This window comes from Maylandia zebra, linkage group LG1 (assembly GCF_041146795.1).
Source record: "Maylandia zebra isolate NMK-2024a linkage group LG1, Mzebra_GT3a, whole genome shotgun sequence".
Classification (NCBI taxonomy): Eukaryota; Metazoa; Chordata; class Actinopteri; order Cichliformes; family Cichlidae; genus Maylandia; species Maylandia zebra.
Genome location: NC_135167.1, coordinates 23,983,442 through 24,009,723, shown reverse-complemented (window position 1 = coordinate 24,009,723; position 26,282 = coordinate 23,983,442). Strand labels below are relative to the sequence as shown.

Here is a 26,282-nt window from a genome sequence, read left to right as displayed (position 1 = left end):
AGTGATTTTTGTAAATTAAGCTATTATAAAGGTAGATAATTGTTTGTTTTTTCTTTTAGAGAAAAACACTTTTAACAAATGCTTGATTTATGACTCAAAGCACAATTTCTTAAAAGAAATAAAAGAAAATCACATCAAAATATTGTGGACTTGAATTAAAAATTGCTCTCAGGGTTGAATAATGCAGACTTTCTTGTTCCCATAGGACAAAGTCCTTGTCTTCCCCAGTATTAGCTGGGCCTCACAAGTATTCTAGAGGTGAGTTTAGCTCTTCCTCTTATATTATCCATTTCTGTGTTGGAGATGTACTTCTCTAACCCGTTCAACGTGCTTTTGTTCAGGGGATCAGAGTAAAAGAAAAGGACTGTCTGTGGCCAAGGCTGAGAAAGAAAGGCAGCAGATTTTAGAGGAGATGAAGAAAAGGACTCAGCTTCTGACTGACAACAGCTGGATACGTCAGCGCAGCAGCAGCTTTTACAAGGATCCCATGATTGTTGGGCTTCCTCTGAAAAGGTGAGACCTCAGCCAAGCTGCATTTAAGATTGGACTCATTGCCCAATGGCCTGTTTTTCAGTCCGTGTGTTTCCAATTGTTCTTCTACTACTGTGATTTCTTACCTGCAGATATGACTCTCTGGATAATCTTGATAATTTGCGTCAGCCCCAATCCTCAATCTATAGTTACCCTCGACCACACTCAGCTGCTGCAGGTTACGTTACACCGAGTAGGAATGCCTCTTCGCGATACAGCACTGGATCAGTATTATCCCTGAGAAATCCTTACATACAGTCCTGTCATCAGGCCAGGTACACATCTATGTAAACTACAAGCTTTCATCTCTTGTACATGTACTTAAAAAAAAAAAAAAAAAAGGTCTTTACAGACATTTTTGGCCTTACTTGGTTACCATTTGCCTGCCCCAGGATGGTCAATGGCAGGAGGAATTGCTCTGTCTGTGGGCGTATCCTTGGTAGTAGACCAGCTATGGTCATAGAGGCCCTTAGTCTCTACTTCCACCTTGGCTGTTTTCAGGTGAGAGGGTTTACCTGGGTTAAGGTGCAGTCACAATAGCTCCAATACCTGCAAATAGCTGCAACTGCTCCTCATCTCTAAGGAAACTATTCCATTTTTGACATGAGGTCCTTCAGTTTTTTATAGTTAAAATGTGATCAGAGTTCATGGTTGGCCAATAGAAACACGGAACTTATTTTCTTATAGTTCAGTCACTTAAACTCTGAACGCAACAACAATGGAACAACAACAAATGGAAACGGCAAATGATGCACAAAACACATGATGACTTATTAGCAATAATTTCTGTGAATCTGCATACAATGCTGCAGAATCTGTAGGCAAGAGACAAGAAAGCTGCCCCTGCAAGACAAGAGACTTGGTCCTGATTTCTTATGTGTTGACCAAAGTTCTCATAATTTTGGAACTTTAAAGTTCAATACTGCTGGAGTGTAGGATTTCCACCACAGTAGTGGATCTATTTTAATTTTTTTCTTATTTTCTGCCCTATGGTAGATGCACATATTTTATTTTATATTTTTCTAAAGAGGTAAAGTTTCGGACTTAGATATGCATACATGTGCAAGTTATCCCTGTGAGCTAAATGCTCAGACTCCTCTAAACTTTAGATTTATGACCCCTTTTTTTCTAATCTATGATCTCATCTGGGTATCTATCATCTATATGATAGATATATGATAGATTTATGATAGATATTATGATATGATAAAAGGTATATCTTAATATGGTGATATCAAGCACACAGCTCTGGCTTAACAGAAGCCATACCCATCTGCTGTTTGAATCTGTTTGCGAGGGACAGCCTATCAGAAGAAAGTTGATTTAAAGGGAGAGGCGCTAAAATGACGTGTTTTATGCAGAGGCCTAATATGTACATGACTTATACAAATTTTCAGTTCTACTCCAATTTTCAGTTTTTATTCTTGCGCCCTACTTAACATAACAGGTCCCAGTTAAAATGAACATTTAAGAGAAGAAAAACATACACCCAGTATAACTGAACCCTGTATGTGTTTTGGGGGTTAATTCTGAACAAAATTTTAGGGTTGAGACTAATGTGACTGCAACTTGCTTTGTGAGGTTGGCAGGAGTCTCATGTCTGTGGTCTGTTTTCCAATCATAGTTATCAGTTTGCATCTGCTAGGAGGAGTGTTTCTATCACTTTCATGAATCTATTTTCATTAGCCAGTCTGTCTCTTTGTCTGTGAAGCTTCTGGGGGTGGTGGTCAAGCCCACTGTTATGTTTGTCATTATTTTCTCAGTTACTTATTATGCGCATAGTGGAAGAAGCCAACCTGCTGTCCTGCTTTGCTTTTAGATCCTTGCTGTGAAAGTCTCACTGGCAGGGGACCCCTAGATTTAGCTGGCCTTGGTTCATTAGCATGTAGATGTAAAAGCAATTTCACTTCTGCCTCCCTGTAAGTCACAGATGCACATCACACTTGTTGTGATATTTATATGCTGTGGGGTTTTTACGCAAAACAAAGCTTGGTTATCCTGTGCTCGGGTGGCGGACTGTCTGGTGAAATAATTTAGACGCTAAAGACCCACGTCACAGCTCGGCTGGATTTGTCTTAGATGGTCCCTGAATCCTTTCTCACTTCCCCGTCCTCCCCTCAGTGCGTGGGCTGCCATCAACATCTCGGAGGAAGAGAGAATGGAGCCCAGGTTCAAATCCGAAACAGGAAGCCCTTCTGTGAACGCTGCTATTTCCAACTCAGGTGTAAGTATTGGTCATTGTGAGACATGAACATCACACTTTAGTTTCTGTCCCTCTATTAACCTTCCAGATTGCTTTTTCATTTTTTTTAACATTGCATTATGTATGACTTAGTCTATAAAATCATTTTTTGTTTGATTATTGTTCTGTAGAAAAACTGGAATTATTACCCATCACTCACTGAAAGCTAACTTTTCTTATAATACTTTAAAATGTGTTTAAGATGTCACATATTTACACCTTTAAAAACTTGTTTTTCAAGGTACCATGTTTACTTGCATTTTAGTCACCCCCATGTGAGCAGCTTGCTGTACTCCAGATTGAAGAGTAAATACAGTGGCATGGGGGTCTCTGAGCAAAGCTATGCTGTACAGAGGAAATCGCAGCCAATTCACAGCTTCTACTTCCTGAGCATCGGTAAAACTTTATATAGAGTTTTGGCAAAGTAGAACCTATACTTCTGTTTGTTTTTTTTTTTGTAAATGACATAAGTGGTGCCTCGTTTGACCACCTTTCTCCTGCTAATTTATTTCCAAGTTAGATTTAATATATGAAATAAAGATATGATGGGAACTGTTTGATTTACGCCTTCATCTTAATGCTAGTGTCTTCAGATCCGTGTGCCGTGTTAAAATTATCAGCTATTTCTTGAGGCTATTCGTGTAACTCTGGTATGGAAATGAATTTTAACGTGTACTGAAGCACTTTCTGTTCTGTTGTAATGTCACTGAATACACACTGGGGTAAATCACTGGTGTGTGTGTGTGTGTGTGTGTGTGTGTGTGTGTGTGTGTGTGTGTGTGTATATATAATGTATGACTGTCTCACATACAAATCAGCCTCTTAATTGAAATGTCTTTGTAAATAAAGTGGACTGAACATATACAAGTGTTATTTGTTGTTCATTTGTATACCACATGGTGGCAGCATTGATCTCACTTTGATCTAATTGTCACTGTAGGCAGAAATGACTTCACAGTTGACTGTCTTTACTTGTTGGTGAACATACTGACTGTTCACGTAATGCAATGACCAGTGCACCTTTATTACTGGACGTACTAATGTCCTAACTGGAGTAAAGTGTCATCAATAAACGAAAGAAGCAGAACATTTACACAACGTGTTTCACATTGGTAAAAGAAATTTGGAAGAAGGAACAAATTGAAAGCCTTCGCCCAGCCGGATACTGGATGGTGTTGCACCTTTAGTCGATGATGATGATGAGGTAATAGAAAGCAGTCCAGTCATTTCTGTTTTTAAAAACAAAACAAAAAAACCCCAAAACATCAAAAAAGCCAAGTACATCGTCACTGCTTTCTTAGTAATTCAGAGGGTAAGTAGCAGCCAGGTGCTGCTAATAAAAAAACCAAAAAAACCCCCACTTGATTTAATTGATCATTGGGAAGTGTGAGTGCTTCTGTAAAAGCATAAGCTTTGCTGGTTTGGACTATTTAGATTTGTTAACACAATGCAGCAAAATTCCCAGGAGTGAGCACCCTGCAAACCAAACCAAAGGAAAAACAAAGCTACATCTCAGACTACACGCGCAGTCAGCACACTGATTATTGAACTTCCTGACAATACAATTAGAAAAAGACTAAAATATGGCTTGTCTGGAAGAGTTGCCAGGATGAAGCCTCTTCTAAAAACATGGCAGCGCAGCTTAGGTTTGCAAAGTTGCATCTGAACAAAACCACAAGACTTCTGAAACTATGTCCTTTGGACAGACAAGACCAAAGTGGAGCTGTTTGGCAGTTGTGCACAACTGGTGAGCACAAATGCCTCATACCAACTGTAAAGCACAGCGAGGGGAGGGGTGATGATCTGGGCTTGTTTTTCAGCCACCATGGACACCTTGGGGGCAGTTCAACCATGAACAATTACATACCAAAGTATTCTAGGACTCAAAGATGAGGCCTTCTGTCCGACAGCTAAAGCTTCAACCAAACTGAGTCATGTAGCAGGGTAATGATCCCAAACACCAGAGTAAATATACACAGTGGCTAAAAAAGAAAAGAATCAGGATGTTACAATGGCCCAAAGTCCAGACCTCGACCTGAAATGCCAGCAAATCTTAATGAACTGCAGCAACTTTGTAAAGAAGAGTGAGCCAAATTCCTCCGCAGCGACACGAGCGACTGATAGTCACATACAAAATGATAACTTCAAGTTATTGCTGCTGAAGGTGGTTTTACAGGCTATTGAATCTTAGCCTCTACCTAAAATTCTACAGTCATGTAAAAATGTTTTCGCAGGACTGTAGAATTAATGAGGCCTTGTTCTGTAATTTAGATGATGACTTTATTTACCTCTGCTACACTTGCATGCAGTAGCAATGACAAAATGATAGCACTGGTTAAGCATAAAGGACTTGTATGGCAGTCATTTTTGGCAAAGTTGCTGCAGTGCAGTGTAAGGTGCAATATTTTTTTTTTTTGCCTTCCAAGTGTGAAGGGAGTACTTTTTGCTTTTTAAGGAGTTTTGAAGAATGTCAAAACATTAGTGGACACTTTGTCCATTTATGGACCAAATACCAATCCCCTCAAAGCTTGTAAAAAGGAAATGTCCTCTGTTGAAATGAGCAGTGACAGACAAAACTTCTCTCGCCTCCAAAATGCTGGCGTAAGAGAGAAAATGTCCGTGTGTCATTTGAGTGAACTGTTTTACAGGAAGCTGATGAAGCAAGCTTAAAGCAGCAACAAGGAAGAGAAAGTTTACTGTCCTCTAACCTTTCAATGGGGAAGTGCTGTCCAGTGGTAGATTGTCTGTCATCGAGCTTTAAGAGGCTGTAATGTTACCTCCAGCTTAATATGGGCATTAAAGGTCGGTTCGGGGTTACTGGTGACCATTTCTTTGAAACATGAGGAAAGCTACTTGCATGAATATGGCCATTATGCAAATACTGGGGCAAAACAAAGGCAGCATTTCATTCGTAGGAGGAAGTTGTGCGCCAATGCAACTGTGTTGTTATTCACAACACAAAGACAACGTTGCCTGATATGTTTTGTTTTGCACTGGATGAATAAAATGAGAATACGGCAACAGCGTTGTCAGAGGTAGCTGGATCACTGAGCTCTCTAGGAATACACACTCGCTCTGACATGTTGAACACTGGTCATTCGGAGCTCTGGGCTTAAGAGAAGGGATTTTTAAAAAAATGTTTTACTGTGATCTGGTCTTTCGGAAGAGCGAGGTCAGCTCCCCAAAGACATTTTTTCAGTTTGACATGCTCCATCTGTTGAGCATGACAGTTGTGGCTCCGCTGTGACCTATTTAAATACCAGAAGTACAGTAAGATGAGGACAGCGGAGAACCAAACACAATGTGCAGCCTTAACATATTTACCACGAGCTAAAAGACTAAACAGAAGTAGGACAATGTTTACAGAGACGTTATGCCAAAACACATCTCTCACCATAATGACTGAACTGTCGCTGAGACTTGAATTCTTTACGTGTCAAGATGTTAACGCTTTCCCAGTCACCAATAAAACTGGGAATGCAGCAGGAGTCTGCTGTATGTCTCTCTTTTTTCCCCTTTTTGCCATGATGTTTGGAGCGTCAAATAAGCAAAACCTGTGAGGCTTTAACAAAAGGCCGCATTCAGTCACAAGTGTAGCATGTACCAGGAAGAATTCTGGACCACAAGTAGACAGCTGAATGATGTGGAATTATTTTTAAACTAAAAAGCTTTTATGTTTTTAAATCTGACAAATCTTTAAGTGGTCATAATTAACCTAAGGATGCATGATGGGAAAAATCTGCTGAACATCACTATAGTGTATGACAAGGGCTACAGCTGCAGTTTTTCTTTCTTAAAAACAGGATTTCAGAGTGGCCAAGTGGAAAATCGTGACCCTGGTCTTTGTCAAGAAATCTTAAGAATTCTTAAGGCTTATTGCTTCCTTTGGGTAAAGGGAAAGTACCTCGAGATGTCCTAAGGCTGTTATTTATGGTACTAATTTAAAATTGCTTCTGCCGATGGTTTCGGAGGACAGGGTTTTTCATGCAAAACTCTTCCCACAAAATTTCAGAGTGCTTATTTGTTCAGCTGGACACATTTAATCATAGCGTGCAGACTACTACTACTCTCTTTGTTAGATTGGCATCTTCTTCCCACACAGTTTTGTACTCAAATTCCCCGTCTGACAAATATACAAAACTATCCCAAGGCATAGGACCAGAAGAAATGGGGTCATTTGTTTTCATCTCTGCAAATGGTAAAGTTAAAAGACCATCGCTTAATCTCTGAGCTTTGTGATGTTTTACAACACAAAAACTGGTCTTTCTGAGATATAGCACCTGTCTCATAACTGCTGATGTTTTTATAATAACACAGCAAACAGCTTGACCGTTAAACATTGCCAGCCTGCTGCACTGAACAGCCAGTGTTTGTGCAATCTCACAGGAAAGATGCTGACACGAGGAAATTTAAGCTACAAATATGCCACAAAACCACCTCCTTGTCTACATGCAGATCATCTGTTACACTATGACCCCATATTTGGCTGCCTATCTGGGCAACACAGGAAGCACCCAGGAGGAAGAAGTGGGCGGGCCGACGCCTTGCAGATATTGAAGCATCCTATGAGTGAAGCGTGCTGTAACATTATCCAGAGCCCCAACAGACAGGCACAGAAATCAAGCTAAACAGACGGCCTCCAGGCTGATCTGGAATCTGTTTTGACAATCCTCATTTCATCTCTGATCATGACTGTTTTTCAGCTGTGATTCTAGTACATTTATTCAGATGATGAACATTTATGAAGGTTACATTTCCTCGCATGTAATTAAGGACCGTCATAAAATTTTTTGTTTCATACTTTTTTTTAAACTGCACTTAAGATTTAAGAACAGTTGTTCTTAAAGCTAAATGCTACTATACTTATGGCAATCCTCTGCTGATGCTGAGCATGTATTGCTTGTGCTGTATTTACAATACAAACCTGGCAACCTACCAAAGGCTGCGTTATTCAATTAATTTAATCAAAGTACGTCAAAGTAGTGGAAAAATTCTTGTATGTTGATTTAAAAAAAAAAAAAAAGGTCTGGGAATCATCCCCTGGTTACCATAAACATGTAATTTTCATGGCAGGCTTTTTATTATTAATGACCAAGTTCACTTTGGACTGAAGTGTTGGTCGAATCGGCAGGCACACACTTCACAAAGAGGATGAACGAGCTAATACTTTCTGAAAATATATATCGGTGCATTTAAATAAAGCAGAATATCATGAAAAGGCAGAAATATTTCAAGCCTTTTATTTTAATTTTGACAATTGTGGCTTATACAATGGGGAGAGACCACAGTCACCAAGAACACCATTGGTAACACACTATCAGTAATGGACTGAAATCTTGCAGCACCCACAAGGTCCCCAGACTTCAGTCCTATAGGAAATCTGTGGAGGGAGCTGACACTTTGAGTAGGGAAGTGTTTTCTCTGGTTCAATAGTGGCTCCGTATGTGACAATATGGAGCCAGGAATGTGACAGTTGCAGCTCCTTTCCTGTCCGTGCCTGCTCTTGGTGCACTAGCAGTCCTTGTGAAGATCTTCCAAGTTTTTCAGTCAACTCTTCTTAACAATCCTCCCAAGGTTGCAGTCATTCCTCTCATTTTCCCTTCCAGTCAACTTTAGTAATATAGCACTCTGACAGCCAGCCAGCTTTGCTTGCATGTACTGAACTAGACTGAAATATGTACAATAGTACAAAACCAGCCTGTAAATAGAAAGATTGATATGAGCCAAGTGAAACACCCAGGAATCCCCTCAGAATCAGTTACTGACAGGAAAAATTTTTTTTGTTGAAACACATTACACCAAGTAAAAAAATAAATAAAAAAGCACTATCTTGCAACTGAAATGGCGGCATAAAGGTTTAAATTAAAGTGACCTTTGTAAAAGTCTTAGACACACTGAGAATAAGACAGTTCAGTGATGGACTTTGAATCAGCTCCTTTCACGTCTTGCCCTTTCCAGTAGCCCCTGAGAGAGAGGGAGGGAGAGGGGAGCTGCACTTCTTGTGAAAGGAAACACACTGCAGCAACAGCAGGGGAGGAGGATGCTCCCTCTCTTCCTCTCTATACCCTGCAGCTGATTGATGCTGGCAGCCTTTTACCTTTTAGTTTACCGGCACAGTGCAAGGCTCAGCTTTGTCACTGGGAGCTGCACCAATCTCCGGTCTGCTGCTGGGTGCTGAGAGCAGCTCAGCGGAGACTGGCGACATTTACTCCCCCCGCCACACTCCCAAAAAAAGAACTCAGAGCAGATGAGGAGAAAAAGCTTTGTAGTCAGAGATAGGGGGGTAATGTCCTTGAAGACACATAACATGGCCACTGGAGGATCACAGATTTTAATCTCTCTGTCTGTAGCTATACCTGGCTTTTATCCTCCTCCAGACTCTCGATTTGATGAAGGCCAGCTTCCATGTTACCTAGCTGCAGTTTTGAGTTGTGTTTGTCACCCGAGTGCACCTAGAGAAGCGTCTGTAATTGCTTATAACCAAGAGACATTAAAGCCATTCTTAGCTTTTTGCATATTTGTCACAATAAAATGTTTCAGATCATCAAACACATTTTAATATTGGGGAAAGATAACACGAGTAAAGGAAAAAGTTATTCAAACCTACCACAGTCTCAAAAATTACTTTGTCACATATTAAACCCTGTTGTTTTTGTCTAATATTAAAACTTGTTTGATGATGTGAAACATGTAGGTGTGACAAATGTGAGAAATCAACACTAAACAAAACTACAAAACTAGGAAGGGGAGCAGCACACAGTTTTAAATGGCCTCTTGCACATCATAGCTGGCTGTAAAACAATTCAAGCAGTTTAGGAAAGAAGAGAAAACGGGCTTTATGGGGATGTTTATCACATTAGAACAAAGCATTCAGATTATCATATGATAGCATAACTTTGGACTACAGCAGGGGTGTAATTTCCAGCGGGTTTAGGGGGGTTATGACTTTACTCCTTTCAGGTATTACCAGCAAAATAGTTGCATGTTTAATCATCTGGGAATTTACGCAGATTTATTTATTTATTTAGACAGAGATCTTGATTCCCACAATGTTCAGCACAAAGTTACGCTGATGGACTATCGGAGAATTCCGATTGTTCCTGACAGATGAGAATTATTTTGTAATTTTACAGCCAAATACAACAAGTCCAGCAAAAAAGTTCTTTGGAGTTTTTGTGTAATTGTTTTGTTTTTTTTAAACATTATTATTATTGTGTTACCGTGCTCATATTTGCATCTAATGGCATAGAAGAACAAAAGCTTGTCTCCAGGTTCCATAAGTACATCTTACTGCTGGGAGTTTGTAAGCTGAAACAGGCTTATGTCAGGCTTGTAGAGTCAGAGCCGAGTTCTGACTGGAATGTATTATTCCTTTCATTTCCTGCATCTTACCTTTCTTGTGGTGTATCTGAAATTTATAGTGTACTTGAGCACAAACATGTACTGCCCAGCTAATCTATCACAACTGAAGAGAAAATCGGTTAAAAAAAAAAAGCTGCAATCCAAATGTCGCATTGTAAAACTGCACGGCAGTACAAAATGAAAGATATCAGTATTAAATTGTTGTGGATTAGAGTTGCGCAATTCGAGAGCGTAGTACAGCTTTCAGATGATGGATTGTGGCAGTGTTTTATTGCTTCTGCCACACTACTGCTCCGGGGAGGGATTTGTGAAAAGGAGTGTTTGTTTTCCTATGAAAGCACCAGCGTACTAACAGAAAAGTTCACTTATACATATACGTATAATGAAACACAACTGCACGTAGAGAGAGCCAAATTCTAAATGTTGGGGATTTAAGGAATGTGAGGACCTTAAATGGATTCGTTCCTTAGTAACACAAACACTTAATGGTGTTAATTATGCTGTTAGGGGGTTAGCAAACACTAAATGTCTGTAGTGAAGCAAGACTCTGCTGATCTGTTACATTAGCCATCAGTGATGGAAAGCCTCCTTAGGCTTATTCAAACAGTCAAGTATTTATTCTACTACCAAGATTAGTGAAGAGATTAAATGGCTAAGATAAAGTTGCAGAAAAAGTGGAGCTTAAGTTGTTTGCTCAACTGCTGTTTCTAAAGTCAAGAATGGAATTAAAACTTTTAAATAAATTACAACTTTTAAATAAACATGGTTAAGGAGTCTTGGATTTCATGCAGACTCATGTAGCAGGTTTGGATTAAGACTACTGTCAGACTAAAGGAAAAATCCAATGGAGAACACCACTGAAAAACAGTGTCATACTAGACTTGTCCCCCTGTGGCTATGACAAAAAAAAAAACTTGCATACAAACTTTTTGAGTATGGAAATAAACTAGTTTGTTATTGTTTATAGGTCCAAGGTGGTATGTATCTTAAGAAAAAAGAAGAGGATTGCCTCATGCTGAACTGGCTACTTTTAATCTGAGTTAAAAATGGCCTACACCGCTTTATGTAGTTATATAGCTATGCTGTGACCTTGAACTGCATGGGTGGATGGAGGTTTTGACCTTTATACCATTACAAATGCTGAATTTATTTTGTGACTCACTGTGGACTTTTGGGTCAACAGTGCCTTGCTCAAAATAAGCACTTTTAAAGGGCACTGACCCATCCTAAGGACTATGGAATTAAGCAGTGTTTTTCTGGGTAATTGCCCTTGACTATGTGTTTTGCAGCTGAGAAGGAACTATGTCATAAATTGCCCAAGTTTATAATTGAACTGTTTATAAATGAACTTGCAGGGTCTCTATGTTGCTGTTTAATATATTTGCTTTTTTTTTTTTTAGGGTAAATTAATAAGAAAAGTTCTATTCAATATCAGTCAGTTCACCTGCAGGAGACCATAAAAGGAGTTCTTCGTACTGACAAACACACTTACCTGTAGATGTGTTGAGGGAGGATGACAGTATCAAATTGACTTTTGTTAAGCTACAGCCACAGCTGAACAAGATATTTAACTAATTAACCAGTTATTTATTTGTGAAACCTGCAGCTACAGAAACTTAAGTAAAACAGTCGATATGTTTGTTTTAATTAAGTTATTGTGAGCAAAGCTAACAGTTCTCCTTTCTTTCCATTTCTACTCTGTGCTAAGCTAACCTGTTGCAGGCGTTAGCTTCACGTTTAAAACCGGCCACTTTATTAGGCACTAGCACCAAGTTGGACTCCATGTTTCCTCCAGAACTGTCTTATTTCTTCATGGCATAGATTTAACAAGGTGTTGGAACCATTCCTTAGCACCTTCCTCATTTTGGTCCATGTTAACATGATAGCATCACACAGTTGCTACAGATTTAGCAGCTGTGATATTTCATTCCAGCACATCCTCAAAATCCTCTATTGGACTGAGATTTGGTGACTATGGAGGCCATCTGAGTACAGCAAACTCACTGTTATGTTCAAGAAAGCAGTTTGAGACTATTTAAGCTTTGTGACACGGTACAGCCATCATGCTACATCCCTTTATCACTGCAGTGTATGGTGATAAACAGATGACCATGGTCAGCAGGAATAGGTTATCTTTTTAGACCATTTTCTGAAAACCCCTGATGTTCAGTTTGAACTTCACCAGGTCGTCCTGACCGTGTCTGCATACCCAAATGCACTGAGTTGCTACCATGTGATTGGCTGATTAGATATTTGTGTTAACAAGCAGTTGAATGGGTGTACCTTTCAAAGTAATATTAAAAAGTCTAAGACAGAAAAATACAGTTAGACGATAGAAAACTAATTGATGTCAAACACCTGGTATAGTAATATAGATCTTGTAATACATCAGTATATGAACAGAATATGTCCATTCTGCAAACAGTTTTGTTTGTTTGTTTCAGAGATGTGGTCACATATTTATGCAGATCTGTTGCTTTTCTTTTTATTTCTATTGTCAAAATGTCTTAAGGATTGTGGAGCATTTTGCAGTGTGCTGGTTTTTAGTAGTGGCCATGCTACTTGTTTCAACCTTCAGAAAATAAATGCAGAAAAATTATATGATTACTTCTTCCTGTTGTTTAATGGGGTTTTCTTTTGTTATTGTTAAATGAAAAATCATTTAGGTTTAATGTTACATTTCTCATTTAGGTATTACTTTAGCATGAGCTTAAGTGCCTATAGTATATGTCACAGTATTGATATATATAAAAGCAACAGAGCAGCCGTTAATGTGAAAACTAGCAGCGAAGGAGCTCTAAAATAAACGTTTCAGATAACACAGAGAATGAAAGGAAAATAGTCTTACACGCACCTGAGGGCGATCATTTTTTATACAAGTTCTCACACCAGATCTAAACAAAGACAAACACAGCTTGAATTAATAATTTATGTGTTGTTCTCTCTGTGCGAGCAGTGTGATGTGTCTATATCAGAGGAGCTGAAAGCAGTATTAAAGACGAGCAGGTCACAGCGAGCTAGAAGTAGACACTGTGATAAAGTGTGAAAGATTTAGCACATAGAGGCTGATATGAAAAAAAGCCAGCATGCCTGTTGTATCTCCAGCTCCTCAAATTGGCTAATTTGGCTGGCTTCTCCCTCCTGCGCCGTGTGTATTCATAAGTGTGCGTGCACATTTTTAGCGTGTGGTGACCAAGTTTTCTTACTGAGACAAATTAGTGTGCGTCGAGGGAAATGTGTTTTGGAGGTGTTTTATCACCAAGGACACAGACCACACACACACACACACAGAACGAGAGTTCAGTAACAGAAATAATTGTTAGGCAAAGAAACTCGCCATTGTCTCAGAACATAAAAAGATGGCTTAAATTCAAGTCTTTTAAACGTGTGTGTGTGTGTGTGTGTGTGTACGTGCTTTCACTCTTTCATATGATTTCAGTCCAAAGCAGAGGATGTAATTTGCCTCTCAGAGCATTTTTCAAGCATATTGTTTCTGCATAATAACAAATTTAAGGGCAGACATGTGGGTCTGATTATCCTAAGCTGTGTGTTTGTTTCATTTTGCTTGACGACAGTGAGTCCTACGTCCTGTTTCTGGGGATAGCACCAGAGGAAGAGTCGCGGTCTATCCTTCCCTTTTCCTGTCCAGATGGCAGCATCAGCTGACGACAGATACGAGCTTTCTTGTCAATCCTTAGAGCTCTTATGAAGCTTCTTGGTTGCAGAATAGTGCGTGGGAGGTTGGAGAAGCGAGAGTGTGTGTTTATGAAAGAGAGAGAGAATTTGTGCCTATTTGTGTTAATGTATATTTGCTTAGGGAGATTTAAGGAACAAACCCATTATAAGGTACAGTAAACCGTTTCCGATGTTTGTGGGCATCTGACAGATGATTCGCTTTGCTGTTTTTTCCTTTTTTAGTACATTTGTATTCAAGTACACTCTCATACAGCCCACACAATGATTTTTTTGTATTAGACTGGATCCTGGGATAGCTTGGATTTGTGCCTCAGGATCCCACAAGGGAACAGACATTTGATTACTGTACTTGTCAGCCAAACAGAACCACCCCCCCCCCCCCCCTCCCCCATCCTGCCTAGGGGAGATAACAGACCTCATCTGTGTTGGAAAGGACGCTGTGGTCTGCCTGATCAGCGAACAAGCTCTCGTTCTGGTTCATTCACATTTAGCAAAACTAAACACTAAAGGAGAAGCCAGGGAGCTGAAATCTTAAACATAGAGTAAATTATTTTTAGAGGTGTGCTTGACGGACCTCTTTAAAAATGAGAATGTGGCATCATTCGATTGGGCTGAAATTGCGTTTTGTTTGCATAAATCAGATAACTCATAATGGGGTTTGAAATCAAGACACCATCTTTGTATTTTAGCACATCTCGCGTGTTCGGTGATGTCAGCCTTTTCCAGGAAACACGACTCGGAGGGAGATTGCGTCTGATATTCTGCAGTGTGCAACAGCTCATCGCTCTCTTCTCCATTTAGTGACCTTTGAAAGTGTGCTTTGTTCACGTCACATTTAATGTTAATAACAATACTGCTGCAACCTTATTCGGGTCCGGTTTTCATCAAACCTCTTGTATCAGGCTACCGAGGTCAGCACCCGCTCAGCAGGGGAGGTGTGTTTGGTCTTTGATGTGCCCACACTTGTAAAAGTATTCGCAAGTAATGTTATAGATGATTAGGATGCTGGATAAAATTATCAATTTATTTTGATACTGTGGATCCGATGAGAAAGAAACCTTGGTTGGAAGACGTAATACACTTAAGTTAACAGGATGAGGAGTTCAATCTTGTTACACTGTCAGACTTTATTGGATGCACCAGAGAAAACATCTACAGCAATGTATGCACAGTCAGTCTGAAGGAATTCAGCATAACCAGTAAAAACAAAAACCCCATGAAAGGAATTCACTGTCAATGCACGAAATAGACATGAGAGTTACAGGAAGAACACAAGAAGAGGTGCATTAGAGTATTTACAGCGCATGTGCATGGTTAAGGTGTTCAGCAGTATAGCCTAGTAGCGAGAATATATCAGCCCAGATCACTAAAGATGAGAAAAAACAGGAGCTCCTAACATGTCTGCAGTCCCATGGAGCAATTTATGACATTTACTTAAGAACAACGCAGGCTTTGTGAAAATCAGGAAGGCCAAACTGGAGCATAAAAATACCCTAACCAAGACCCAGGGCCATCAGAAAGGTCGCTGTCTTTGTTTGTTAAGCAGCCAGCAAAGAAAATAGCAGAAAGTTCATTCTAGCTGCACCCTGACCCAACTGCACAGAGCAGAGAGCCACAGAAACAGAGAACACAGAAACCGAAGTTGACAAATCGACAGTTTTTGGATGGAAATGAAACTACTGTAACCTTGTAACCTATTCATTTCTCCCCGGGTCAACCGTACGCACTCCTGCCAGTTCACCGGGAGAAGATATACTCGGTGTAGCTGGTCCACAGCTTGTCCTCTCCGGGGTCATTACTGCCGTATGAGCAGGTCCCGGTGGAGTTACAGGCCACCATGTGGAAACCAGCCTCGGCCAGCCGGTCAAACGCCTGCTCCAGAAAGTTGTACTTGAGGTAATACCTGGAGGTGTACTTGTCAGGTGGTCTGTCCGGGTCGCGGCTTTCGTTCAGGGTTTCCCCAAACACCTCCTTAGCCAGCGAAATTTTGCTGCACACGGTTATTCTGGCCACCCTGCGGAACTTGGCGTCCGCCTGGATGTCTCTCCCGATGGTGTAGCTGCCTCTGTAGCCGATGGTTATGTAGCCGGAAGTGGCTCCGGGGGACCGCAGGGTTCGGTCCGAGGAAGAAGAGGTGACCGGGCTGCAGAGCTCAGCCTCCTCCGGCTCCCCGCTGTCCTCCGTGTACGAGCTGTCTTTGCTCACCGTCGCCAGGCGCCTCGACAGCTCGGGCAGCTGGAAAAAGTCCGCTTCTTTCTGCAGCCTCCGCCTCTCTTTGAAAAACTCCGGCAGGGAAAGCTCGGAGTCCCGTAGATAATCCAAAATGTACCGGAAGAGAAAGCCGTCCCGGTCGAAGAAGAAGCGGCCCTTGCTGTCTTTCGGCAGGGCGGCCGGGGAGCTCTGAGTGAACTTGGTCCACAAGAGAGAGTTGGGCACCGCAGTGAGAGTTTCAAGACGGGTCACATACACCTGGCCGCCCACGTTTAGCTCCACTATCTCAGGAAAAGTTGAACTTTGGCTGTCGGTTAGTGCCATCTCTCTCACTCTCTCCCCCTTCTGTCTCTCTCAGTCTGTCTGTGTCGCTTTTAGGCGACCTAACAAGGAAGGATAGTTGGGGAGTATCCTCACTGTACAGAAATGTTTATATTGGTTTGGCTGTGTGGGAGGAGAAGGAAAAGGATGGCCAACAGAGACATTAACTGTTCGGCGGAAAGCTCTGAAAAAACAGAATGCTGCTTTTAAGGTCTGCATGTAAGCCTCGACTTCCTAGATTCATATCTATCTGTGATATTCTAGCAGGGGGCAAAGTGACACAGTTTATTTGTTTAACACCGATCTTAATCTCTGAAGCAACAAGTTTTTTTTCTTCTATTTTCTACTTGTTCTTTGTTTAACTGGGAGCGAATGACTTGAGATAAACCCTTTTTGCAAGTGTTTTCCACCCAAGATAAGCAACAAGAAGTCAAGAAGCAGAGTAAAATACAGAAATCTCCTAGAGTGTATAAAGATCAGTATAGTCATCTTTTAAACCCCCTACTGGCCTGTAGGCTTGCATTCTGAAGCCTCGATTTTAGCACCGAGGCAGATTCGATTTGTTGAAGCCAAGCCTGGCTGTATTTGAAAGAAAGCGTAAAGCATACTAACAGTTAACATTGGAAGGCTTGATTTGCTGCAAGTGTGCATGGTACAGGCTCAGACTTGCCAGCTGTTGCAAAGTAACACCAAAGCTGCAGTACAGACTTCTTAGACTGTCTGTTAGCACAAATTAGTATATTTGACATATTTAGTTACAATACATAAAAAATAAATAATAATAACAAGCCCAAAGGCAGCAAAATGAAAAACACAGTGAAGCAGTCCAGTTGAGTCCAGCACTTGTCAGTGGCAAGGGCTCCAATAATGCAAATTTTAAGCCTTAATGCAACTCAGACCTTGATACTGTTATCTGAGGTAGAGAATTTGGCACAGAGACTTAAAAGTGCAATTTGTACCAGGCTGTAAACATGTGTATTTGGCTCTAAAGTTTGCTGTTTTAACATAAAAGTCTGCAGGGACTGCCTTTTTTGAGTTTTTTTAAAGTAAGTAAGTAAGTTTTATTTATATAGCAACTTTCAAGACAAAGATCACAAAGTGCTTTATAAAAAAAAAAACTGAGTTTTTGGCGCTTTCACACGGTTATTTTTTTAACCCTTGAAGGGGTAGTGATAATCAGGAAAAACTCTACACCCTTCCACCCCCACCCCGTCAGTGTGATTGGACTATAACACTGTTAATCTTACGATGCCCAACACCGTTGGATGAGAGCATGGGTAGGGCCAGTATGAATGGAAATGAGTACATCAACTCAGCAGTACTTTGTGCATAGTTTAATTATTTCTGTTTTGCTACTTTCTGCTTTTACACCCTTATGCCCCCCTTATTTATTTTAAAGCTTTAGTCGCTTATTCTTTTTGCACATTAATTGCATGATTACAGATCAATCAATCGCATATAGCACCATTTAAGATAAAAAGTGTCATTCTGTATAATGAGTGTGTTTACGTTAAGTACTTTAAATCTATTTTGAATGTACAACTTGTGCATTATTAAGCTACTTAAGTAGAATTGTACATTTTATGTTTCAAGTATAAGTCTAAATACTATTTCCACTTTGCAGAATAATAATCCATCTTATTTCTTATGAAATATTCTGATTTGCTACTCCCTCACCCCCATTTCTGTTGCTTCTTCCATGCCGCCCAATTTAAAAAAGTCTGGAAGCACCCCTGCCTTCAGCTTGTATCGCTGATTTTACAACTGATCCCAAGCAGAGAAAGCAGCATATTTAGATGCTTGTTTAACTTCCAGTAGACCTGTAAAACGGTGTACGCTAATCATCTTTCAAACATAAAAGGGAAGCAATATTTTTTTAAAAAACCCTTTTATTTTATTAACGCTACGCAAACAAAATATTATGTCTTACAAGATTTGCCTTAGGCATCGTGCAGGTGAATGAATGGTGAATGTTGTGATCACCTGCTCTAATGCCTTTGCAGCTCACACACTGCTTTAAGTATTGTAAGTTAAAAATGTTTTGATATCTCTGACAACATTCAGAAAGGCCAGGATAAAACTTATTTTTATATGTGCAAGCAGTATGCTTAGCTGGGACCGCATGCTCCAGTGGTTTTCATACCCCATCATTGAGAACCAGCAGCAGACAAGTTGTTTTTATGAACAAGTTATTATGACATCTACAACAGCCCTCTGACTCCATTATGTTTACATGGAGCTCAACAGTATTAATAACACTTTATTTAATCTGTCACATAAAGTAAGTGGCATGATTACAAAAAGCTACGATAACTGTAAACAGTTTGACCCGAGGCTTCTGCCCAAGCACTTGTTTTTCCTGTTTTTTGCTTATTAATGGCCTCTTGTTGATGTTGGCTCAAAAGCTGCACTCACAAAATAAGTTCAACAGCTTTTGTAGTTTCATAAGAGCTGGATTCATCTGCAGGAAGCCTATGTAATGTAACTTTAATATATTTAAATATGTCTTGTAATTATTATATGTAAATTTGATGTTTAAAAAATATGATTTCATTAAAAGCATTGTTCAAATGAGTGGTGCTTGTGGCTGTAGTTTGTAGATTTCTTGTCATAGAAGAACTTTCTCCTCTGGACTCTGCAGAATTTAAAGTTATCTACAGACCTCCCCAGTTAAGAAATTGAAGCAAAACAGGAAAGGTCTACATTGATGAACGATCCTTGAATTGGTTCCAAAATGAGACAGTTTATTTGTGCCTGGGGTCTTGGTGTGTTCACTACCAGACTAAAAGTAGAATTAAGCAGGAATTCAATATAAATGATGTACCAACATAAGCCCAAACGCTGCACTGATTTCAGCTTAGGACCAAAGACCTCTTTGATGTAGTCTCGAAGCATGCCGAAGGCTGTATCCATATTTCAGTCCACCCTCCATTATTACTTCAGAGGACGACCACTGACACTATTGCACATAGTCTTAGAAGAAGATGTAATTGGTCTGTTATCTCAGATAATGAATTTTGTTTGACACACAAACTGTTCATAGGAGAGACTGCTGATTCAGATCAACCTGTGCTGCTGAAAAGAACCGTTGTCATAAAGTTTCTTGGGAATAAGCAACATCTGAGAGAGAGCACAAAGATTCAGAAATATGATGCACATAATGTACAGTATCAAGACCAGTTGAGATAATGTTGCACTAAATTTTGTTTTACATAAATGTTATGTAGCATGAAACATAGATTTCAGGTTTTCATACATGAAAACATGAAATTCTACCATCAGCTTTCTAAACAAACTACTACTTTTGAATACAGCTCTCTAAGTGTCCGGCTCTTGCTGCTGAGAGCACATGAGCTTTCCTGGCTCTTAAAGTTCTTGATTTTACAGGAAAAGCTTCATTTTGTCACCCTACTTTCTCTAAAGCCAGTTTCAAACTCTGGACTAGAGTGACATCTAGTGGACAGTTAGAGAAGAAGCGGTTCATCTTGATTTTCTTGCTCATTGTAGCTGTGGGGTTAAGCAAAATGGGTTCAAGGTGTTTAGATGCAGTTACATCAGCAGTTATTACGTCTTTCTACCATCTTTGTCCTGTTAGACCCACATGTCCAAAATCAGATTTTTATTCTAACACCATAAAGAAGGATTGAGGAATGTGCCTAATTAGATGACGCGATTAATTCTTCCATTTTCTTCTGCTATTGCAATTCAGGGCCAACACAGAACCATTCACAAATTAACATTAATTCCAGTAACCGCATGTCTTTGGACTGTGGACCCTGGAGTACAAAGAATATGCTTACCACACGGAAATGCTCTGGCTAGATGGTGGATTTGACCCAGGACGTTCTTGCTGTGAGGTAATAATGCTAAACACCATGCTTTAGTGGTGACTGGGTGGTAGGGTAATCATCTTTAATATAAGTACCCTAAATATTTGAACAAATATAACCACATTTTATGAAAAGAACAATATTTATTAATATTTGAAACACACTTAACTTGGGACACAGGAATGATTGTAGAAAAGTTTTCTTCAACAACTGCAATACACATGTATATTTTCAAAAGGTGACATCTCTGGCCCCTTTCTGGCCCCGACACAGTTGACTACAACACTTTCTTCTGGATTAAGCATCTCATATTCTCTTATTCATCTCTTATTCTGTGTTTCTCTTCATCCACCAGGATTGATTTTCAGTACTGGAGGGCTGAAAATGGACTTTCCCACCCCGTTCATGAGTGAGGTATGAAAAACATATGAAGCTAATTTTGTTAAGCACAGTGTTATTGTGAATTGCCCCTACTTAAAATGAATTCAATTGGGCTGAATTAAATTTCTTTAAAACATAACAACATCGTCCCCTTCAGAAAGCCAGCATGATTGTAGCTAAAAGAGCCTGCAATCACCATCTCTCCCCTTGTTTAGGGTTTGGCTATGTGACAGGATTGCACGTTTGTGTATTGAAGAGGTTCGCTATCATCTGGCTGACACTTTTGAATTTGTTGAAATCTCTGACCCTTTCCTCAATCATATTAACAGTGATTCAACATAATCTGTAACCCATTTGACTGCACTTTGTGTTTATGTGAAACTACACCTCTGCCGGATACTGATTCCTTCCTGGACTTGTTCCCCATATCTTCTGGGCTCAGTGAACTCCCTGTCTAACTTCACACAGAAGATTATTTGCTTTAGACTCTAGCATTTCTCTTGAACTTTTGATTTGGACTGACTAAGCAGTCTTTCTCTTTGCTTAGATGTTGTTGTTTTTTCACCCTTTGTCTGCTGTGATTTTATGGTAATTTGAAACATAAAATCTTATAACTAAACAGGGAGAACCATGAGAAAAAGTGTTTTTTAAGAGTAATCTGGCAAAGAGGATAGCAGAAATTGCAACAATAAAGATGTTTTAGATGGCCTAAAAGAAGTAACGTATTTTACCAAAATAAATAAGACATTACAGGCTCTGTAACGGATCCGCGACCCGGGTCCGGATCGGAGTCCACTTGCACAGCGAGTTTGGAACAGATCATGACTGGACCCGATTTGGATCGGTCGCTTCCCAGCTCATCTAGCCCGGATCCTTTGGATCCGTTGTTGATTATAAGCTAGAATGATGCCCGCTAACGTTTGGCTCGAGTCTCCTAAAACCACGCTTTCCCTCTGAGAAACAGTTTCATTACACTTTAATACCGTATTTAAATGACCGTGGTCTTCCCTCATTCTCATATACGTCACAATTTTCTCACAGCAAAATCAAACAAATTAGTGACAGTGAATATGGAAAAGTTTCCTTCATTCACTGCAACACACCTTTGCACATGGGCTCGTGAGCGCATGTGTTGTGCTGTATGAATTTTGACAATATGATGCGGTGTTTATAAAGGGACTGAGAAGGAAAGGTAAATTTCGAGCAAATTTCATTAAAAAAAAACAAAACAGATCTACGCTCACACCTTTGCGCGTGCGCACACGAAGTGCTGCTCTTATGGAACGCGCGTGCGTTATATTCGATTTGTGCATGTGTCTGTTTGTAACGTCGCTGAAAAAGCTGCGGTTTGAAATTTTTCTTCTGCACCTAAATTTTCTGGTTCAGATGAGTTCAGTGAGAAGCGCTAAACGTCCAAATTTACGGAAAAACACACTTAGCGATTCAGTTTCTTCAACTTTCGTTTTAAGTGAAGGTAAGTGCAATCTTTAGACTAAAAATCAGCAAGTACAAAAACAGAGTATGTTTTGGCTTCACATCTTACTTTTAATATATGTGTTTCAAATCTAAACATTTTAAAAATGATATCCAGTTGATTATGTCAGAAAAGCACTTTTTAGTAGCTACATTCTACTGTAAAGGTGATTTTACTGCTTACCTGTTAGACGCAGCTTGTCTGATAAAAATTGATTTCCTTTTGTATATTAACTATAAAAACAAAGAGTTTTTAATTCTTAAAACCTTTTGATAGGATTTTGGGCCAAATTCATTTAGTTGCTTTGAGCTTTTCTTTACCGCTGTGGTGATTTCCTCTTTTTCTGAATTTTAAAAACTACATTGTGAACAAACAAACTGACATTTGAAAGAGATTTTTTGCAAGAAAAACAAGAAAATGTTGTGATCTGTTGCTATGATATGAATCATAACAATATGACGCTGGAAAAATAAAATTCTGTATTAAGAGCGCATTTCATATATGGGTGTGATTCAAATATAATTCTGTTCATTAAAAACAAAACAAGCTGGCACCGTGAAGTTTATATCTAAGAGAATCTGCACTGATTTGCACAGAGTTGCTTCTGATGGAAACATGCTCAAATCATAGTTATGAAGTCTGATAAGCTTTGTGTTAGAGACTCACTTAACCCCATGTTTCCCTTTCATTTTACAGCCATGTTGAGAAGAAGCCAAAGACTTCAGTCTAATGGCTATTACGGCAGCCAAGGAGAGCCGTTAATCTCCTACAAGGTGACTTTACACAGGTTAGTGCTGGTCTACATGTTCTTTGTTGTCATCCACTGACATAAATGGTAAATGGTAAATGGCCTGTATTTATATAGCGCTTTACTAGTCCCTAAGGACCCCAAAGTGCTTTACATATCCAGTCATCCACCCATTCACACACTGGTGATGGCAGCTACATTGTAGCCACAGCCACCCTGAGGCGCACTGACAGAGGCGAGGCTGCCGGACACTGGCGCCACCGGGCCCTCTGACCACCACCAGTAGGCAACGGGTGAAGTGTTTTGCCCAAGGACACAACGACCGAGACTGTCCAAGCCGGGGCTCGAACCGGCAACCTTCCGATTACAAGGCGAACTCCCAACTCTTGAGCCACGATCGACATAGATGCATGTTTTGTAATCATAATCCATTTGTTCCTCCATGTACATTTTTTCTTACATGATTTTGTTTTTTCTATTCTGAATTTTTAAAAGGCGACAGCCCCGTCCAGTCCCTGACAATAACGACCAAGACACAGTTGAATACAACACTGATGACTGTGACACTGTGGACTACAACTACGATGACTGTGACACTGTGGACTACAACTACGATGACTGTGACACTGTGGACTACAACTATGATGACTGTGACACTGTGGACTACACCACTGATGATTTTATTGACTACAGTAGTGGCAGCAGCAGAGGTCTCTTTAGAGCCATCAAGGCATTGGGACTTTTGGTCCTCATGCTGGCCTTGTGTTTTGGTAAATGATCTCCTTCCACAAACAATTACAGTCTTTCTAGTACTATGTGCTTTTCTTCTGGATTAAGCTTCTCCTTTTATTCTGTGTTTCTCTTCATGCACCAGGATTGATTTTCAGTATTAGAGGGCTGAAAATGGACTTTTCCACCCCGTTCATGAGTGAGGTATGAAAAACATATGAGGCTCATAATATGAAATGTACTTTTTTGCTGAAAATTTATTTAGATAATGCCAGTTTAATATTGTCATAAAGCTGTTACGTAAACGTAAATGGTCTCTTCTCAATTGTAGTACTCGGTGGACAGGCAGGTACAAGACATTCAGGATACCCGTGAGTACACTCTACCATTAGACACATGCACATAGACTTTTCTTACTTTGCTATCTGTATATCCTCCCTCATAATAATCACCATCTTTTTTTTGTCTCTCAGGACCACGGTGTAGATTTCATCCGCTACATCACGCTGCATCTACTGAACAAGTGGGGCAATTGCGAGGATTCGTGTCTACGCAGCTTTCGAGTTCAAAGAAAGCTGGCACAACCAAATTCCCATGAAACCATCTTTAAAAGAAAAGAGAGGAAAAATGTGAAAGTGAATCAGGCTGCAACACATATTTAAATATTGTATGAGGGAAAAAATGTCCATTTAATCCATTTTTTTCCTCAAGCGAATGTCCATCCTACCAGGTAAGACATGTCTGATTAAGATGTTTGCAGTCTGATTCACCTCACCCCCAACCAGCCGTGGCAGAGGGCTTGCCCCTCCCTGAGTCTGGCTCTGCCAGAGGTTTCTTCCTGTTAAAAGGGAGTTTTTCCTCTCCACTGTTGCCAAGTGCTTGCTCAAAGGGGATCATCTGATTGTTGGGGTTTTTCTTCTCTTATATTGTAGGGTTTTTACTCTACATATACAGTGCTTAACAAATTTATTACATCACCTGTCATAGAAATAAGAACACCCCAAATTCTTACATTAGGTGATGTTCAACTAACTTTGTTAAGCACTGTGTTATTGTGAATTGGCCCTCAATTGGAACTCATTTGGACTGAATTAAATTTCTTGTAAAACATAAAAATTCTCTAAATTGTCTCCACTGGAAATTTAGAGATATTTTTAAAACACGAATAAAATTTTAAGAAGAAGAAATTTTTCATGTCTTTTGGTATTCTTAATTGTCAGTGTATATTAAACAAGCGTGATAAGGCCGGGGTCTTTCTGTGTGGAGTTTGCATGTTCTCCCCGTGTCTGCGTGGGTTCCCTCCGGGTACTCCGGCTTCCTCCCACCGTCCAAAGACATGCAGTTTGTGGGGATAGGTTAATTGGATAATCCAAATTGCCACTAGGTGTGAATGTGCGAGTGAATGTGAGTATGAATGGTTGTCTGTCCTTGTGTGTTAGCCCTGCGACAGACTGGCGACCTGTCCAGGGTGTACCCCGCCCCTCGCCCCATGACAGCTGGGATTGGCTCCAGTACCCCCCACGACCCTGAAAGGGATAAGCGGTAGCAAATGGATGGATGGATGAATTTTGCAGATTTCACTGGAAATTTTTATTTAATAACCCCAAATTTGGACTTATTGATAACAGAAACAAGCTTCTACACTCATTTTATTTAGTTCTGTTAATTTCAAAACAAAGCTTCTTTTCCTTTTTCTTGACTAATGGTGTCACCTCCTGTAAGTTGGCATGACTTTTGAGTCATATGTATAAATTCTAAATGAGTGAAAGTCAGGGACTGGGCCAGATCGGACGGTCTGAGGCAGCTTTGTTCTGGTCTCCACCTCTGTGTGGAGTTGCTTCCTTTAGCTCATCCACTCACATCTGCAGGTAGTTTGAAATCAAGAGGCTGTGCATTTAGGAGCTGTGGTGATAGATCTCCACCAGTTTGTATTCCTGCCATGGTAGTAAATGGGCTCTGTCTCTTGTCTTCATTTCTCTGCGTTTACTCTTTAGTAACTTTTGTATATTATCTTCTCTGTAGAACTACACACCTGCTACTATATAACTCATCTGGAAATCTTACCTCTCCCGTCTCAAAGAAGACCCACCCAGCTCCCCCTCTTCCCAGCAGCACTTTGAAAACAAATACTGAAAACACGAATCCCACCATCTGGCTCTGTTTTTGGGGCTCAGTAACAGTCGAATCATGGCACTGAAAATTCTTTTTTAATGGTATCCGTCATGTTCTCTAGGAAGTGGTTGGAGAGCTCAACCTCACAGCTGTGTAAACTTTCATGTGCTCTTCTACTAAAAACACTTAAAGTGCTTTACACAACTTGCCTCATTCACCCAGAAGATCCATTAGAGCTGATTGAGGAGCATCAGGGTGCAGAAGTAAGCTTGAGAGAAGGTGAGAAAGAAAAGACACAACCAACATGAGCACAGGGACAAACTAGGGTCACACACAACTTTATACAAGTAAAGACACACATACATGTACAGTAGTGCAAAGAATATTATGTAAAGCCGCTCGACAATAGTGGAAAGTATACCAATAAAGTGTATCAATATGAGTCAAAGTGTGCGTCTGCAGTTCAGCATCAACAAATAAAGTTAACAGGAGTTCATGTGACTAGTTCACATGACATAGAAATCAGCTTTTAAACAGAGTGCAGTTATGGGTTTCTTCAAATATTAACTAGGTGACAATAAATGTCCTAAAACCAAAATTAATTTGCAGGTGACAGACTAACCATTTAAAGACTGAGCTGGCACG

General features: G+C 40.1%; 3 protein-coding genes across 15 annotated transcripts in view; 2 read left to right on the top strand and 1 right to left on the bottom strand.

Annotated features, from left to right (window-relative positions):
* Positions 1–3,640, top strand: part of lmo7b (LIM domain 7b) — a 32,872-nt gene extending 29,232 nt beyond the window's left edge. For 7 of the 12 annotated variants that reach the window (XM_024802545.2, XM_024802551.2, XM_024802544.2 and 4 more), the window contains 6 exons: positions 206–258; positions 342–513; positions 624–806; positions 924–1,032; positions 2,653–2,755; positions 3,015–3,640. In XM_024802545.2, coding sequence (XP_024658313.2) covers positions 206–258; positions 342–513; positions 624–806; positions 924–1,032; positions 2,653–2,755; positions 3,015–3,052 — 658 coding nt within the window. In that variant the 3' untranslated portion in view covers positions 3,053–3,640. The remainder of the gene's footprint in view (positions 1–205; positions 259–341; positions 514–623; positions 807–923; positions 1,033–2,652; positions 2,756–3,014) is intronic. The other 5 variants (XM_024802541.2, XM_024802557.2, XM_024802560.2 and 2 more) reach the window with 5 other exon arrangements.
* Positions 3,641–14,938: 11,298 nt separating this feature from the next.
* LOC101476950 (BTB/POZ domain-containing protein KCTD12) lies at positions 14,939–16,511 on the bottom strand. The gene has a single exon (XM_004543316.6). The coding sequence runs from the start codon at positions 16,364–16,366 to the stop codon at positions 15,569–15,571; it is 798 nt and encodes a 265-aa protein (XP_004543373.1). The 5' UTR covers positions 16,367–16,511; the 3' UTR covers positions 14,939–15,568.
* A 3,569-nt stretch (positions 16,512–20,080) lies between these two features.
* Positions 20,081–24,676, top strand: LOC101477234 (uncharacterized). 2 transcript variants are annotated; one of them, XM_076883620.1, is made up of 7 exons: positions 20,081–20,220; positions 20,549–20,607; positions 22,745–22,835; positions 23,292–23,566; positions 23,671–23,729; positions 23,857–23,896; positions 23,999–24,676. In XM_076883620.1, the coding sequence occupies exons 3-7, from the start codon at positions 22,747–22,749 to the stop codon at positions 24,121–24,123; spliced, it is 588 nt and encodes a 195-aa protein (XP_076739735.1). In that variant the 5' UTR covers positions 20,081–20,220; positions 20,549–20,607; positions 22,745–22,746; the 3' UTR covers positions 24,124–24,676. The 2 variants fall into 2 exon arrangements, with proteins under 2 accessions (XP_076739735.1, XP_076739733.1); XM_076883618.1 differs by lacking the exons at positions 20,081–20,220; positions 20,549–20,607 and adding an exon at positions 21,542–22,048.
* Positions 24,677–26,282: the final 1,606 nt, after the last annotated feature.

Bases quoted from the DNA above. Each gene is read 5' to 3' on its own strand.
- LOC101477234 (XM_076883618.1), top strand. From the start codon at position 21,853: ATGGAACGCGCGTGCGTTATATTCGATTTGTGCATGTGTCTGTTTGTA. The intron at 22,836-23,291 runs GTTAGTGCTGGT...AATTTTTAAAAG, and splicing joins TACAAGGTGACTTTACACAG to GCGACAGCCCCGTCCAGTCC. The intron at 23,897-23,998 runs GTGAGTACACTC...TTTGTCTCTCAG, and splicing joins ACAAGACATTCAGGATACCC to GACCACGGTGTAGATTTCAT.
- LOC101476950 (XM_004543316.6), bottom strand. From the start codon at position 16,366: ATGGCACTAACCGACAGCCAAAGTTCAACTTTTCCTGAGATAGTGGAG.